The 14,949-nt window shown below is 42.7% G+C and overlaps 1 protein-coding gene across 3 annotated transcripts in view; it reads left to right on the forward strand.

Moving 5' to 3' along the window:
* Nucleotides 1-14,949, forward strand: part of HTT (huntingtin) — a 167,111-nt gene that overhangs the window by 84,806 nt on the left and 67,356 nt on the right. For all 3 annotated transcript variants that reach the window (XM_031010011.3, XM_055384412.2, XM_063705026.1), the window contains 3 exons: nt 1,416-1,526; nt 13,451-13,528; nt 14,039-14,262. In XM_031010011.3, coding sequence (XP_030865871.3) covers nt 1,416-1,526; nt 13,451-13,528; nt 14,039-14,262 — 413 coding nt within the window. The remainder of the gene's footprint in view (nt 1-1,415; nt 1,527-13,450; nt 13,529-14,038; nt 14,263-14,949) is intronic.

The following is a 14,949-nucleotide window of genomic DNA, read 5'->3' on the forward strand; positions in this document are numbered from 1 at the left end:
ATGCTCCTAGTGCTTGCTGTCTGTTTATCATTTTCCTTCCTGAGTACCCTGAACTCCAGCATGTTCTGCTGTAATTCTGGCCTCCCTGGCATCTTGGACTCCTGTTTCCTTTGCTCTGTCATCCCCGTGGTCAGCTCCTGCTGCGCAGCTTCTCAGCTGAAGTGTGTTTGGAGTGCCTGGCGTGTCTTGCTGGATCTTTGAGTATTGCCTCTGGTTTCCTTGGTTCCTTCTGCTGAGTTGCTCAGCGTCTCCACTCCCCATTTCTTGTGTGGCCCTTCCTGCTCTCCTCTGATTCCTTTTGTCTTCCCTGGTTTCTTGCTTTGGTTTCGAGTCTCCACAGAACTTTTGCAGCTCTTCTGAAGACCTGGAAGCTTTTTCATCTTAATTCTCATCTCATGACCTCTTTTCCCTTCTTTGAGAGGTAGAACTTCCCACGGTGAACTTCTCTTTCCAGAATTCCGTGCCTTCTTTTCCCTCCCACTTACCTGTTGTCCAGGAGAGGTCAGATTGCTGTGCACATTGGAGGAGAACCCTTTCTTCCCTGGGCTCTTCATCTCACATGACATCACCACATCACCTCGTTCCTCAGTGGTGTCACTGAGGGTCCTCAGTGGTGTCACTGCTGGATTTTTCTTTCCTTTGGCTGGCCTTAGGGCACACCCAGGTTGACTAGCGTAGTCATGGTATTTAGATCCACTCACATTTTCAGTTTCTCTGTCTGTCTCTTGCCTGCTTCTGACTTTGCCCAGAGAACGCTTCTCTTTCACAAGGGTTCTTAGATTTATGTTCACTGAGCACCTTCTTTTCTGAGGCAGTGTTTTACCAATATTTATTTTCCTAGTCAGTCTCTCCTTACCTTTCTTGTTATGCATGATGTCTTTGGTCCTGACCCATTCTCTGAGTCTGTAAAATAGAATTGCTGTATAATTTAATTACATGAAATCCTTTAGAATCTTAACATATCTTACACCTGATTTAATATTTTATTGTATCCAAATTGAACCAACCCTATGTGAATTTGACAGTGATTTCTCCCAGGGATCCTAGTGTATAAGGAATAGGACTTAGTATTTTCTATTTTTTGATATACCACATACCAGATACTGATTATGATGGACATTTAACCCTTTTTTTCTCATTATGAAAGAAAGTTAGGAATTATTTCTTCCAGTAGCGCCAGTGTAACCTGAAAGCCTTTGAAAGAGTAGTTTTTGTATAGCTATCTGAAAGGAATTTCTTTCCAAAATATTTTCCCAGTGCTGACAACAAACACGCAGACACACCCTGCAAGGTGAGTGTACGGCGCCGCACAGTGGAGGCATCTGCTGCAGCCGTCGATGTTTGTGTCTTTGGTTGTACATTATGAGATCGTGACAGGGCCAGTAACCGTGTGTTCTCTCCTTCACCTTCCCAAGGTCACCTTGGATCTTCAGAACAGCACGGAAAAGTTTGGAGGGTTTCTCCGCTCAGCCTTGGATGTTCTTTCTCAGATACTAGAGCTGGCCACACTGCAGGACATTGGGAAGGTTTGTGTCTTGTTTTTTCTCCTTGGGTTGTGGCTGGCACGCTTGATGTGCGTCTTCTGGGCTGAGTTCATCTAGGATGGAGCCTGGTTCTCCAGGGTGCCTCCGGGAGACTCCTCCCTCCCCCACGTGCTTGCATCACAGGACCTGAGTCTGACTCTGCCTTAGCCATGAAGTTTAGGGGGAAGGTTCTATTTGTATTCTATTTTTGTCTGTTATCATGTATTAGCTAAACCCAGTTTAGTTTAGAAAATTAGTGGGTTTCAAAATGTGTTTGTAGAGTCCTTTATTTCTTAACTTGACCTTTTCAAGTGGAAAGGGGCAAAACAGACGGGTAAGGGGGCGGGGCGGGAGGTGTGACTTGCTCTTTTGTGCCTGAGGAAGTAACAGAGCTGGGGTTGACAGTCATATTCTCTGACAGAGATAGTCTCTGACTTATCTCACAGAAAGTCAGTGGCAGAGCCTGAGTTAAAAGTCTCGTAGATTTTCTTTTTCTTTTTTTTGGTGGCTAATTTCAGTTTTATTTTTATTTATTTATTTATTTATTTATTATACTTTAAGTTCTGGGTTACATGTGCAGAATGTGCAGTTTTGTTACATAGGTATACACGTGCCATGATGGTTTGCTGCACCCATCAACCCATCACCTACATTAGGTATTTCTCCTAATGTTATCCCTCCCCCAGTCCCCTCACTCCCCATGGGCCCCGGTGTGTGATGTTCTCCTCCCTGTGCCCATGTGTTCTCATTGTTCAATTTCCACTTATGAGTGAGAACATGTGGTGTTTGGTTTTCTGATCTTGTGATAGTTTGCTGAGAATGATGGTTTCCAGCTTCATCCATGTGCCTGCAAAGGACATGAACTCATCCTTTTTTATGGTTGTATAGTATTCCATGGTGTATATGTGCCACATTTTCTTAATCCAGTCTATCATTGATGGACATTTGGGTTGGTTCCAAGTCTTTGCTATTGTGACTAGTGCCACAATAAACATACATGTGCATGTGTCTTTATCGTAGAATGATTTATAATCCTTTGGGTATATGCCCAGTAATGGGATTGCTGGGTCAAATGGTATTTCTAGTTCTAGACCTTTGAGGAATCGCCACACTGTCTTCCACAGTGGTTGAACTAATTTACACTCCCACCAACAGTGTAAAAGTGTTCTTGTTTTTCCACAACCTCTCCAGCATCTGTTGTTTCGTGACTTTTTAACGATCGCCATTCTAACTGGCATGAGATGGTATCTCATTGTGATTTTGATCTGCATCTCTCTGATGACCAGTGGTGATGAGCATTTTTTCGTATGTCTATTGGCTGCATAGATGTCTTCTTTTGCGAAGTGTCTGTTCATATCCTTTGTCCATTTTTTGATGGGGTTGTTTGCTTTTTTTTCGTAAATTTGTTTAAGTTCTTTGTAGATTCTGGATGTTAGTCCTTTGTCAGATGGATAGATTGCAAAAATTTTATCCCATTCTGTAGGTTGCCTATTCACTCTGATGATAGTTTCTTCTGCTGTGCAGAAGCTCTTTAGTTTAATTAGATCCCGTTTGTCAATTTTGGCTTTTGTTGCCATTGCTTTTGGTGTTTTAGACATGAAGTCTTTGCCCATGCCTATGTCCTGAATGTTATGGCCCAGGTTTTCTTCTAGGATTTTTATGGTCCTAGGTCTTATGTTTAAGTCTTTGATCCATCTTGAGTTGATTTTTGTATAAGGTGTAAGGAAGGGGTCCAGTTTCAGTTTTCTGCATGTGGCTAGCCAGTTTTCCCAACACCATTTATTAAATAGGGAATCTTTTCCCCATTGCTTATGTGTGTCAGGTTTGTCAAAGATCAGATGATCGTAGATGTGTGGTGTTATTTCTGAGGCCTCTGTTCTGTTCCATTGGTCTATATATCTGTTTTGGTACCGGTACCATGCTGTTTTGGTTACTGTAGCCTTGTAGTATAGTTTGAAGTCAGGTAGTGTGATGCCTCCAGTTTTGTTCTTCTAGCCCAGGATTGTCTTGGCTATGCAGGCTCTTTTTTGGTTCCATATGAAGTTTAAAATAGTTTTTTCCAATTCTGTGAAGAAAGTCAGTGATAGCTTGATGGGGGGATAGCATTGAATCTATAAATTACTTTGGGCAGCAAGGCCATTTTCACGATATTGATTCGTCCTATCCATGAACATGGAATGTTTTTCTATTTGTTTGTGTCCTCTCTTATTTCCTGGAGCAGTGGTTTGTAGTTCTCCTTGCAGAGGTCCTTCACATCCCTTGTAAGTTGTATTCCTAGGTGTTTCATTCCCTTAGTAGCATTTGTGAATGGGAGTTCACTCATGATTTGGCTCTCTGTTTGTCTGTTATTGGTGTATAGGAATGCTTGTGATTTTTGCACATTGATTTTGTATCCTGAGACTTTGCTGAAGTTGCTAATCAGCTTAAGGAGATTTTGAGCTGAACCAATAGGGTTTTCTAAATACACAATCATGTCATCTGCAAACAGAGACAATTTGACTTCCTCTCTTCCTATTTGAATACCCTTTATTGCTTTCTCTTGCCTGATTGCGCTGGCCAGAACTTCCAATACTATGTTGAATAGGAGTGGTGAGAGAGGGCATCCTTGTCTTATGCCGGTTTTCGAAGGGAATGCTTCCAGTTTTTGCCCATTCAGTATGATATTAGCTGTGGGTTTGTCATAAATAGCTCTTACTATGTTGAGATACGTTCCATCGATACCTAGTTTATTGAGAGTTTTTAGCATGAAAGGCTGTTGAATTTTGTCAAAGGCCTTTTCTGCATCTGTTGAGATAATCATATGGTTTTTGTTGTTGGTTCTGTTTATGTGATGGATTATGTTTATTGATTTGCGTATGTTGAACCAGCCTTGCATTCCAGGGATGAAGCTGACTTGATTGTGGTAGATAAGCTTTTTGATGTGCTGCTGGATTCAGTTTGCCAATATTTTATTGAGGATTTTCACATTGATGTTCATCAGGGATATTGGCCTAAAATTCTTTTTTTGTTGTGTCTCTGCCAGGCTTTGGTATCAGGATGATGCTGGCCTCATAAAATGAGTTAGGGAGGATTCTCTCTTTTTCTGTTGATTGGAATAGTTTCAGAAGGAATGGTACCAGCTCCTCTTTGTACCTCTGGTAGAATTCGGCTGTGAATCCATCCTGGACTTTTTTTGGTTAGTAGGCTATTAACTACTGCCTCAAGTTTAGAACCTGTTATCGGTCTATTCAGAGATTCAGCTTTTTTCTGGTTTAGTCTTGGGAGGGTGTATGTGTCCAGGAATTTATCCATTTCTTCTAGATTTTCTAGTTTATTTGGGTAGAGATGTTTATAGTATTCTCTGATGGTAGTTTGTATTTCTGTGGGATTGGTGGTGATATCCCCTTTATCATTTTTTATTGAGTCTATTTGATTCTTCTCTCTTTTCTTCTTTATTAGTCTTGCTAGTGGTCTACCTATTTTATTGATCTTTTCAAAAAACCAGCACCTGGATTCACTGATTTTTTTGAAGGGTTTTTTTGTGTCTCTGTCTCCTTCAGTTCTGCTCTGATCTTAGTTATTTTTTGTCTTCTGCTAGCTTTTGAATTTGTTTGCTCTTGCTTCTCTAGTTCTTTTAATTGTGATGTTAGGGTGTCAATTTTAGATCTTCCCTGCTTTCTCTTGTGGGCATTTAGTGCTATAAATTTCCCTCTACACGCTGCTTTAAATGTGTCCCAGAGATTCTGGTACGTTGTGTCTTTGTTCTCATTGGTTTCAAAGAAAATTTTTATTTCTGCCTTCATTTCGTTATTTACCCGGTAGTCATTCAAGAGCAGGTTGTTCAGTTTCCATGTAGTTGTGTGGTTTTGAGTGAGATTGTCAATCCTGAGTTCTAATTTGATTGCACTGTGGTCTGACAGACAGTTTGTTGTGATTTCTGTTCTTTTACATTTGCTGAGGAGTGTTTTACTTCCAACTATGTGGTCAGTTTTAGAATAAGTGCAATGTGGTGCTGAGAAGAATGTATGTTCTGTTGATTTGGGGTGCAGAGTTCTGTAGATGTCTGTTAGGTCTGCTTGGTCCAGAGCTGAGTTCAAGTCCTGGATATCCTTGTTAATTTTCTGGCTCATTGATCTGCCTAATATTGACAGTGGGGTGTTAAAGTCTCCCACTATTACTGGGTGGGAGTCTCTTTGTAGGTCTCTAAGAACTTGCTTCATGAATCTGGGTGCTCCTGTATTGGGTGCATGTATATTTCGGATAGTTAGCTCTTCTTGTTGAATTGATCCCTTTACCATTATGTAATGGCCTTCTTTGTCTCCTTTGATCTTTGTTGATTTAAAGTCTGTTTTATCAGAGACTAGGATTGCAATCCCTGCTTTTTTTTTGCTTTCCATTTGCTTGGTAGATCTTCCTCCATCCCTTTATTTTGAGCCTATGAGTGTCTTTGCATGTGAGATGGGTCTCCTGAATACAGCACACCGATGGGTCTTGACTCTTTATCCAATTTGCCAGTCTGTGTCTTTTAATTGGGGCATTTAGCCCATTTACATTTAAGGTTAATATTGCTATGTGTGAATTTGATCCTGTCATTATGATGCTAGCTGGTTATTTTGCCCGTTAACTGATGCAGTTTCTTCATAGCATCAGTAGTCTTTACAATTTGGCATGTTTTTGCAGTGGCTGGTACTGGTTGTTCCTTTCCATGTTTAGTGCTTCCTTCAGGAGCTCTTGTAAGGCAGGCCTGGTGGTGACAAAATCTCTTTGCATTTGCTTGTCTGTAAAGGATTTTATTTTTCGTTCATTTATGAAGCTTAGTTTGGCTGGATATGAAATTCTGGGTTGAAAATACTTTTTTTAAAGAATGTTGAATATTGGCTCTCACTCTTTTCTGGCTTGTAGGATTTCTGCAGAGAGATCCGCTCTTAGTCTGATGGGCTTCCCTTTGTGGGTAACCCGACCTTTCTCTCTGGCTGCCCTTTTCCTTCATTTCAATCTTGGTGGATCTGATGATTATGTGTCTTGGGGTTGCTCTTCTCGAGGAGTATCTTTGTGGTGTTCTCTGTATTTCCTGAATTTGAATGTTGGTCTGCCTTGCTAGGTTGGGGAAGTTCTCCTGGATAATATCCCGAAGAGTGTTTTCTAACTTGGTTCAATTCTCCCCATCACTTTCAGGTACACCAATCAAACGTAGATTTGGTCTTTTCACATAGTCCCATATTTCTTGGAGGCTTGGTTCATTTCTTTTCACTCCTTTTTCTCTAATCTTGTCTTCTCGCTTTATTTCATTAATTTGATCTTCAATCACTGATATCCTTTCTTCTGCTTGATTGAATCGGCTGTTGAAGCTTGTGTATACTTCACAAAATTCTCGTTCTGTGGTTTTTAGCTCCATCAGGTCATTTAAGCTCTTGTCTACACTGGTTGTTCTAGCCATTAGTCTAACATTTTTTCAAGGTTTTTAGCTTCCTTGTGATGGGTTAGAACATGCTCCTTTAGCTCGGAGAAGTTTGTTATTACCGACCTTCTGAAGCCTACTTCTGTCAGTTCATCAAACTCATTCTCTATCCAGTTTTGTTCCCTTGCTGGTGAGGAGTTGTGATCCTTTGGAGGAGAAGAGGTGTTCTGGTTTTTGGAATTTTCAGCCTTTCTGCTCTGGTTTCTCCCCATCATTGTGGTTTTATCTACCTTTGGTCTTTGATGTTGGTGACCTATCGATGGGGTTTTGGTGTGGGTGTCCTTTTTGTTGATGTGATGCTATTCCTTTCTGTTTGTTAGTTTTCCTTCTAACAGACAGGCCCCTCAGCTGCAGGTGTGTTGGATTTTGCTGGAGGTCCACTCCAGGCCCTGTTTGCCTGGTCATCACCAGCGGAGGCTGCAGAACAGCAAATATTGCTGCCTGATCCTTCCTCTGGAAACATCGTCCCAGAACACGAAGGTGTCTGCCTGTATGAGGTGTTTGTTGGCCCCTACTGGGAGGTGTCTCCCAGTCAGGCTACATGGGGGTCAGGGACCCACTTGAGGCAGTCTGTTTGTTATCGGAGCTTGAATGCTGTACCAGGAGAACCACTGCTCTCTTCAGAGCTGTCAGGCACGTATGTTTAACTCTGGAGAAGCTGTCTGCTGCCTTTTGTTCAGATGTGCCCTTCCCCCAGAGGTGGAATCTAGAGAGGCAGTAGGCCTTGCTGAGCTGCAGTGGGCTCTGCCCAGTTCGAGCTTCCCTGCTTCTTTGTTTACACTGTGAGCATAGAACCACCTACTCTAGCCTCAGCAGTGGTGGACACCCCTCCCCCGGCCAAGCTCGTGCATCCCAGGTCGATTTCAGAGTGCTGCGCTAGCAGTGAGCAAGGCCCCGTGGGTGTGGGACCCGCTGAGCCAGGCACTGGAGAGGATCTCCTGGTCTGCTGGTTGTGAAGACTGTGGGAAAAGTGCAGTATTTGGGCAGGAGTGTACCGCTCCTTCAGGTACAGTCACTCATGGCTTCCTTTGGCTTGGAAAGAGAAGTCCCCCGACCCCCTGTGCTTCCCAGGTGAGGCAACGCCCCGCCCTGCTTCGGCTTGCCCTCCGTGGGCTGCACCCACTGTCCAGCAAGTCCCAGTGAGATGAACTAGGTACCTCAGTTGGAAATGCAGAAATCACCTGTCTTCTGTGTCGATCTCACTGGGAGCTGTAGACTGGAGCTGTTCCTATTCGGCCATTTTGGAAGCATCCCTTGTTTTTTGAGGTGGAGTCTTGCTCTGTCGCCCAGGCTGAAGTGCATCGGCACAATCTCGGCCCACTGCAACCTTTGCCTCCTGGGTTCAAGCGGTTCTCCTACCTCAGCCTCCGGAGTAGCTGGGATTACAGGCACCTGCCACCATGCCTGGCTAATTTTTTGTATTTTTAGTGGAGATGGGGTTTCACCACATTGGCCAGGTTAGTCTCGAACTCCTGACCTTGTGATCCACCCACCTCAGCCTCCTAGAGTGCTGGGATCACAGGCGTCAGCCGCCACGCCCAGCAATATTTTCAGATCTCCCTCTCTTTGCCCTAAACCACTGTGCTTAATAAGTAGTTTTTAGTGGCGAGGAGTCTCCATGTATAACACATTTTAGCAAAATGGAAAATACTACATGTTTTAAGTTTGAACGTGAGATATACTGAAATAAAAATCATCTAACTGGGATTCTTTAAATAGTAAGATTTTCTTTTTTGTGTGTGGGGTTTTTTTTAACCTTATTATTATGACTGTCATATATAGAAATGGCTGTTTTTCAATTACAGTCAGTGAATGTATCAAATGCTGCCTTATCCAAATAATAAAAGTAAATTATTAACAAGTCACAATTTAATGAAGATTGATGTTGATCTTTATATTCTTGAAATCAGCCATATGGTTGTGTGTGTATGTATATATTTTTAAAGGTACGTAAAGATAATAAGCTCATCTCTGAAAATTTTTACATTTGGCATAAGAATAACTGGATAATTAAGCATCTTATTCTCTGGCCTGTGTCTTTACAGTTAAAGGTAGATTTACTCACCTCTCCTTTTTCGTTTTTCTAAGTTCATCTTTTTTGCTGTTTCAAGACAGAGGCCCATTTTAGCTTTCTCGCATATCCTTTTGTTTGTACTTTGGAAGCCTCACCTGCTTAATTGTTGAGTTTTTATCTGTGGTCTTTTAGAGGGGGATATGTAGGGTAGAAGCTTTCACAGGTTCTTGTTTGCACTTGGCCCCTGACTGTTTTGAGGAATCTCCCTCACTGACTCACAGCATGGCAAGGTTTCAGATCTCTTACTGCCACACAGCAGTTCTGAGATAGCTGGAAAGATAACCAGATGCTTAGATTGTCAGGCCAGGCTTGAGATATACAAACTATTGAGCCTTATCTGTGACCTTGCTTAGGTGAAGGCGTCAGAGCCCCTGCACCGACATGCATAGGCCTCTGCATGTGTGCGGGGCTGGGTGTTGAGGTCTGAGCACAAGTGTAGCTGGAGAGGTGAGCTTGATGTGGCGATGGGTATGAGCAGGTTTTCTTCAGACTTCTGTGAGTTTACCTAGTTCCAGGATTTAAAGGCACAGAGACCTTAGAATTAAAATAGAATCATTTTCTTTTTCTAAATAACAACACTAGGAATAAAAAATAATAATTCCACATTCTTGACAGGTAATGTTTTTTCTTGTCTTCTAATCCTTATTTATTCCATACTCATTTTTATACATAATTGAAGTGTATTATGTGTTGGATTTTTCTTTTGCGTTATATTATAGACGATTTTTCATGTAACTCCTTACTGTTCCATTTTATATGTTTTGTCTGGTTTAAGACTTTATCTGCAAATCGGGAAACTGTCTCTACAAAAACAAAAACAAAAATAGTTGGCCGCAGTGGCATGCGTCTGTGGTTCCAGCTACTCGGGGCTGAGGTGGGAGGATTGCTTGAGCCTTGGGAGGTTGAGGCTGCAAAGAGCCATCCATGATCATGCCACTGCACTCCAGCATGGGTGACAGACTTTATACTGTCTGTTTTGGGTGATTTGGTAATGATATGCCCTGATGTAGTTTTTTTATATCTTGTGTTTCTTGTGCCTGGTTTTATTGAGCTTGGGTCTGTGGCTTCATAGTATTTTTAAAGTTTGGAAAATTTTAGGCCATTATTTCTTTCTTTCTTTTTTTTTTTTTTTTTTTTTTTGAGACAATGTCTCGCTCTATCGCCCAGGTTGGAGTGCAGTGACACTATCTTGGCTCACTGCAAGCTCTGCCTCCTGGGTTCACGCCATTCTCCTGCCTCAGCCTCCCGAGTAGCTGGGACTACAGGCGCCTGCCACCACGCCTGGCTAATTTTTTGTATTTTTAGTAGAGACGAGGTTTCACTGTGTTAGCCAGGATGGTCTCGATCTCCTGACCTCGTGCTCCGCCTGCCTGGTCCTCCCAAAGTGCTGGGATTACAGGCGTGAGCCACTGCACCCGGCTAGGCCATTATTTCTTCAAAGATTTTTTTTCTGCCCTGTCTGCCTCCTTTTTTCCCTCTCTTAAAGGTGCTGTGATTTCCTGAATGATTGCTTAGTGTTGTCTCATAGCTTACTGATGCTCTTTTCAGTGTTTGATTGTTTTATGTGTTTTCTGTTTTGTATAGTTTCTATTATTGTGTTTTCAAGTTCTCTAATCTTTTCTTCTACAGTGTCTAATCTGTTGTTAATCTGTTAATCTGTTGTTAATCCTGTCCAGCGTATTTTTTTTTTGTTTTTGAAACAGTCTCACTCTGTTGCCCAGGCTGGAGTTTAGTGGTGCGATATCGGCTCACTGCAACCTCCACCTCCCAGGCTCAAGCAATTCTTCTGCCTCAGCCTCCTGAGTAGCTGGGACTACAGGCACGTGCCACCACACCCGGCTAATTTGTGTATTTTTATTAGAGATGGGGTTTCACCATGTTGGCCAAACTGGCCTTGAACTCCTGACCTCAGGTGATTCATCCGCCTCAGTCTCCCAAAGTGTTGGGATTATAGGCATGAGCCACTGTGTCTGGCCCCTGTTCAGTGTATATCAATAATTGTGTTTTTATCTCTAGAAGTTTGATTTATGTGTTTTAAAAATGTCTCCCTGTGTTTCTGTTTAGCTTTGTGAACACAATTGTAATAACTGTTTTAATATCCTTCTCTGCTAGTTCTAAGATCTTCTAATAACTTCCCAGTTCTTGGTGTTTTTCATTGGTTGATTGATACTCCTCGTTTTGGATTGTATTTTCCTGCCTCTTTGCATGGCTGCCAATTTTTGATTGGATGCCCAACATTGTGAATTTTACTTTGTTGGATGCTATATATTTTTGTGTTCCCATAGATCTTCGTGAGCTTTGTTCTGAGGTTAGTTGAGTTACATGTAGATGGTTTACTCTTTTGGGTCTTGCTTTATAATTTGTCAGATGGGTTGGAGCAGTGCTTAGTTTAGGACTAATTTTTTTTTTTGGACTAATTATTCCTCTTTAGGAATAATTAGGTACCATGCTTAGGAGGCAAGACCATCCTGAGTACTCTACCTAATGAACCAGAAAGTTTGGGTTTTCCAGTCTGCCTGCTGAGAACAGTGACTTTCTAGCCCTGTGTGAGCGCTGAGCACTGCTCCTTCTAATCCTTTCCAATGCTTCTCTCCCTGGCCTCAGGGAGTTTTCTCACACACATATCTCTGCTGAGTACTCGAGAGGGACCTTCCCCAGATCTCCAGAGCTCTCTCTGTCTTGTTTTCTCTTCTCTGGTGATCTGTCTTATGAACTGTGGCTGTCTTGGTCTCCTTAGATTCTCAGCACCTCTTCAATTGAGAGGGTTGCCTGTCCCTCCTCCTTGTGCCACAGCCTAGGAACTCTCTCAAAGCAGTGAGTTGGGGCAGCCATAGGGCTGACTTAGTCTCTCGTCTCCCAGGGATCACTGTCCTTCATTGCTGATGTCCAGTATCTTGAGGACTCTGGGTTTTGTCTGTTTTGTTTTTTGGTTTGCTTTGGTTGTCTCAGGCAGGAGGGTAAACCCAGTCCCTCACCCTCATTGTGCTCAGTAGTGGAAGTCTCACTCTATTATATTGGATATTAGTATTTGTAGCAGAGCCCTGGTTCCCTGGTACTTGGGGAGCTCTTGAAAGGCCAGAAACAGCATGCTTTCTCACCTTTTCCAGGGCTTCAGTTTCTGGTGCACATCAAGCATTCCATACACATTTGTTAAAGTCCTTTGTTAGACAAATAGTGATTCACAGGTTCTATTTGTAATTTTTTCAGTTAACATGTATTGGGTATCTGCTGGGAGCTAGTAAAAACAAAAAGTGGTGTGTGACAAATTCAATTCCAACAAGAACAACCTTAAACATTTAGAATATAATTTGAGCATATCAGAATTTTAAAAATGTGTGGCCCTTGAGTATTTGAAACCAACAAGAATCTATTGCTTATTAGTAGAGGATATTTTGTTAAACAAGTGGAGAGAGAGGCATTTTCAGTCTAATTGGTGTTGGCTTTTAGCAGCTGATGGAAACCGGTTCGTGATTAGCCAGGCAGTGGTGAAAGTCTGTGCATTCTGAATGCCTAGCTATCTAGGCATTCAGAATGGTGGCGCTCTTCGAGTTAGCGTCTTCTTTCTTGATTCTTTTTTTTTTTTTTGAGATGGACTTTCGCTCTTGTTGCCCAGGTAACAACTCCAGTGCAATGGCGCTATCTCGGCTCACTGTAACCTCTGCCTCCGTGGTTCAAGCGATTCTCCTGCCTCAACCTCTCAAGTAGCTGAGATTACAGGTGTGCGCCACCACGCCTGGCTAATTTTGCATTTTTAGTAGAGATGGGGTTTCACTATATTGGTCAGGCTGGTCTCGAACTCCTGACCTCAAGTGATGCACCTGCCTCGGCCTCCCAAAATGCTGGGATTACAGGCGTGAGCCACCGCTCCCAGCCCCTTCTTGATTCTTGAAAAGGACATTGGGTGCTGTACATCTCGTTATAGATGTTGATAAAAATGCTTGTGAGAATAGTAACATTAAGGTAGTTATTTGGTCATTTTTGCAGATTATTATAAGACAATTCTAGGACTAATTTGTGGTAAATCACACATTGCTGTATCATAGTTGTGTTCACTGAACATATTCAGGGGCTCTACAGATGCAGGGCTCTTAGCCGCTTTGCACACTTCTGAATTCCTGCCCTGCGAACAGGACTGGATACCTAGTAGACAATAGGTACTTGATAACAGTTTATTGAATTAATGAGTGAATGAACAGATACATAGATGCATGAAAGAATGGTTGTAATGTATATAACTTGGATTTCAAGACTTTTTACTGACTGTTCAAAATAAGAAATTGAAACCTTTCCTCTGATTTTCCTCTACTATTTACACGATTTAAATGGAAGTTATCTTGTACCTTTGATTTCTGTCTAGGATTCGTACAATAATGGGTCATCTCTGAGTCACTTAATGTCTCACTTGTCTTTCCACAGTGTGTTGAAGAGATCCTAGGATACCTGAAATCCTGCTTTAGTCGAGAACCAATGATGGCAACTGTTTGTGTTCAACAAGTAAGAGCTTCATTCTTTTCCTGTTCTGTTAAGACTTTCGGGTATGACGACAAAACGCTGCTACTCCTTAAGAGGCAGGTGCTGGTGGCATAATCAGCTGGGAGGATTGTGGGGTCCAGCGTAGCACTTTTCGGCTCACTCCATGATTGAGCCAAGAGGCCATCCTTCCCTTCACTCCCCAGGAGGACGAGGTCTGTCACTGTGGAGGGCAGAGGACATCAGAAGCTCCTCTGCAACCTCGCTAGTTAACTTCCAGTCCCTCGGAGTTTCTGTTTAGAATGCTCAATCTCATTTAGAATTGCGAGGAAACCCAAAACGCCTATTTAAGGTACAATCAGCACTTCATACAATATCTCATGAGGTATTAATAGTGATTCACAGGAAGAATTTCACACTGTGAATCTTTGCTAACATATCCAGTTATTTACAGATGGATTTGATATTTGTGTGGGAGATTCTTAAAAGTGTTGTTCACGCCACGTTGTTGATGCCTCATTTTTTTCACTGTAGTTGTTGAAGACTCTCTTTGGGACAAACTTGGCCTCCCAGTTTGATGGCTTATCTTCCAACCCCAGCAAGTCACAAGGCCGAGCACAGCGCCTTGGCTCCTCCAGTGTGAGGCCAGGCTTGTACCACTACTGCTTCATGGCCCCGTACACCCACTTCACCCAGGCCCTCGCTGACGCCAGCCTGAGGAACATGGTGCAGGCGGAGCAGGAGCACGACACCTCGGGGTAACAGTTGTGGCAAGAATGCTGTCGTTGGTGGAAGCACGAAAGAGCAAGCAGGAAATACTTTGTAAAAGAATAAAAACGAAAAATGTTAGCGAACATCTTCTAATAGTCTGCTGTATTCAAAGAACTCTAGGAGATATGGTTGATGCAAAGATGATTTAAGGCATAGCCCGGCCTTCCAAGAAGTGTGTGGCCAGTGAGTGAGATGGGCTTGGGACTTACACATCTCAGAGGTGGGGGTAGAGGAGGAGGAACACTGAGTGGGCTGAGAAGCAGCCAGCTCTCATTGCCAAAGTGTGTCAGCAAACCAGAATGCAGTTCATAATGTCCCCACCCATTCAAAGCACAGGACCTGTAGAGTGGTGTGGCATGTGTTGGTGGCACTTTTCAGGCCCGTAACAAGGATGAAAGAACAGCTTCATTGCAGCACAGTAGTGCTGGTGTTCAGAGGTGTGTGAAGGTCATAGAAGCATCTTGGATATATTACCTTGTGTTTTGTCAACTTTATGACTAGAAGTCTCTTTTCACTTAAATTTTTTTTTTTTTTTTTTTGAGACGGAGTCTTGCTCTGTCGCCCAGGCTGGAGTGCAGTGGTGCAATCTCACCTCACTGCAAGCTCTGCATCCTGGGTTCATGCCATTCTCCTGCCTCAGCCTCCCGAGTAGCTGGGACTACAGGCACCTGCCA

This window comes from Gorilla gorilla, chromosome 3 (genome assembly GCF_029281585.2).
Source record: "Gorilla gorilla gorilla isolate KB3781 chromosome 3, NHGRI_mGorGor1-v2.1_pri, whole genome shotgun sequence".
NCBI lineage: Eukaryota > Metazoa > Chordata > Mammalia > Primates > Hominidae > Gorilla > Gorilla gorilla.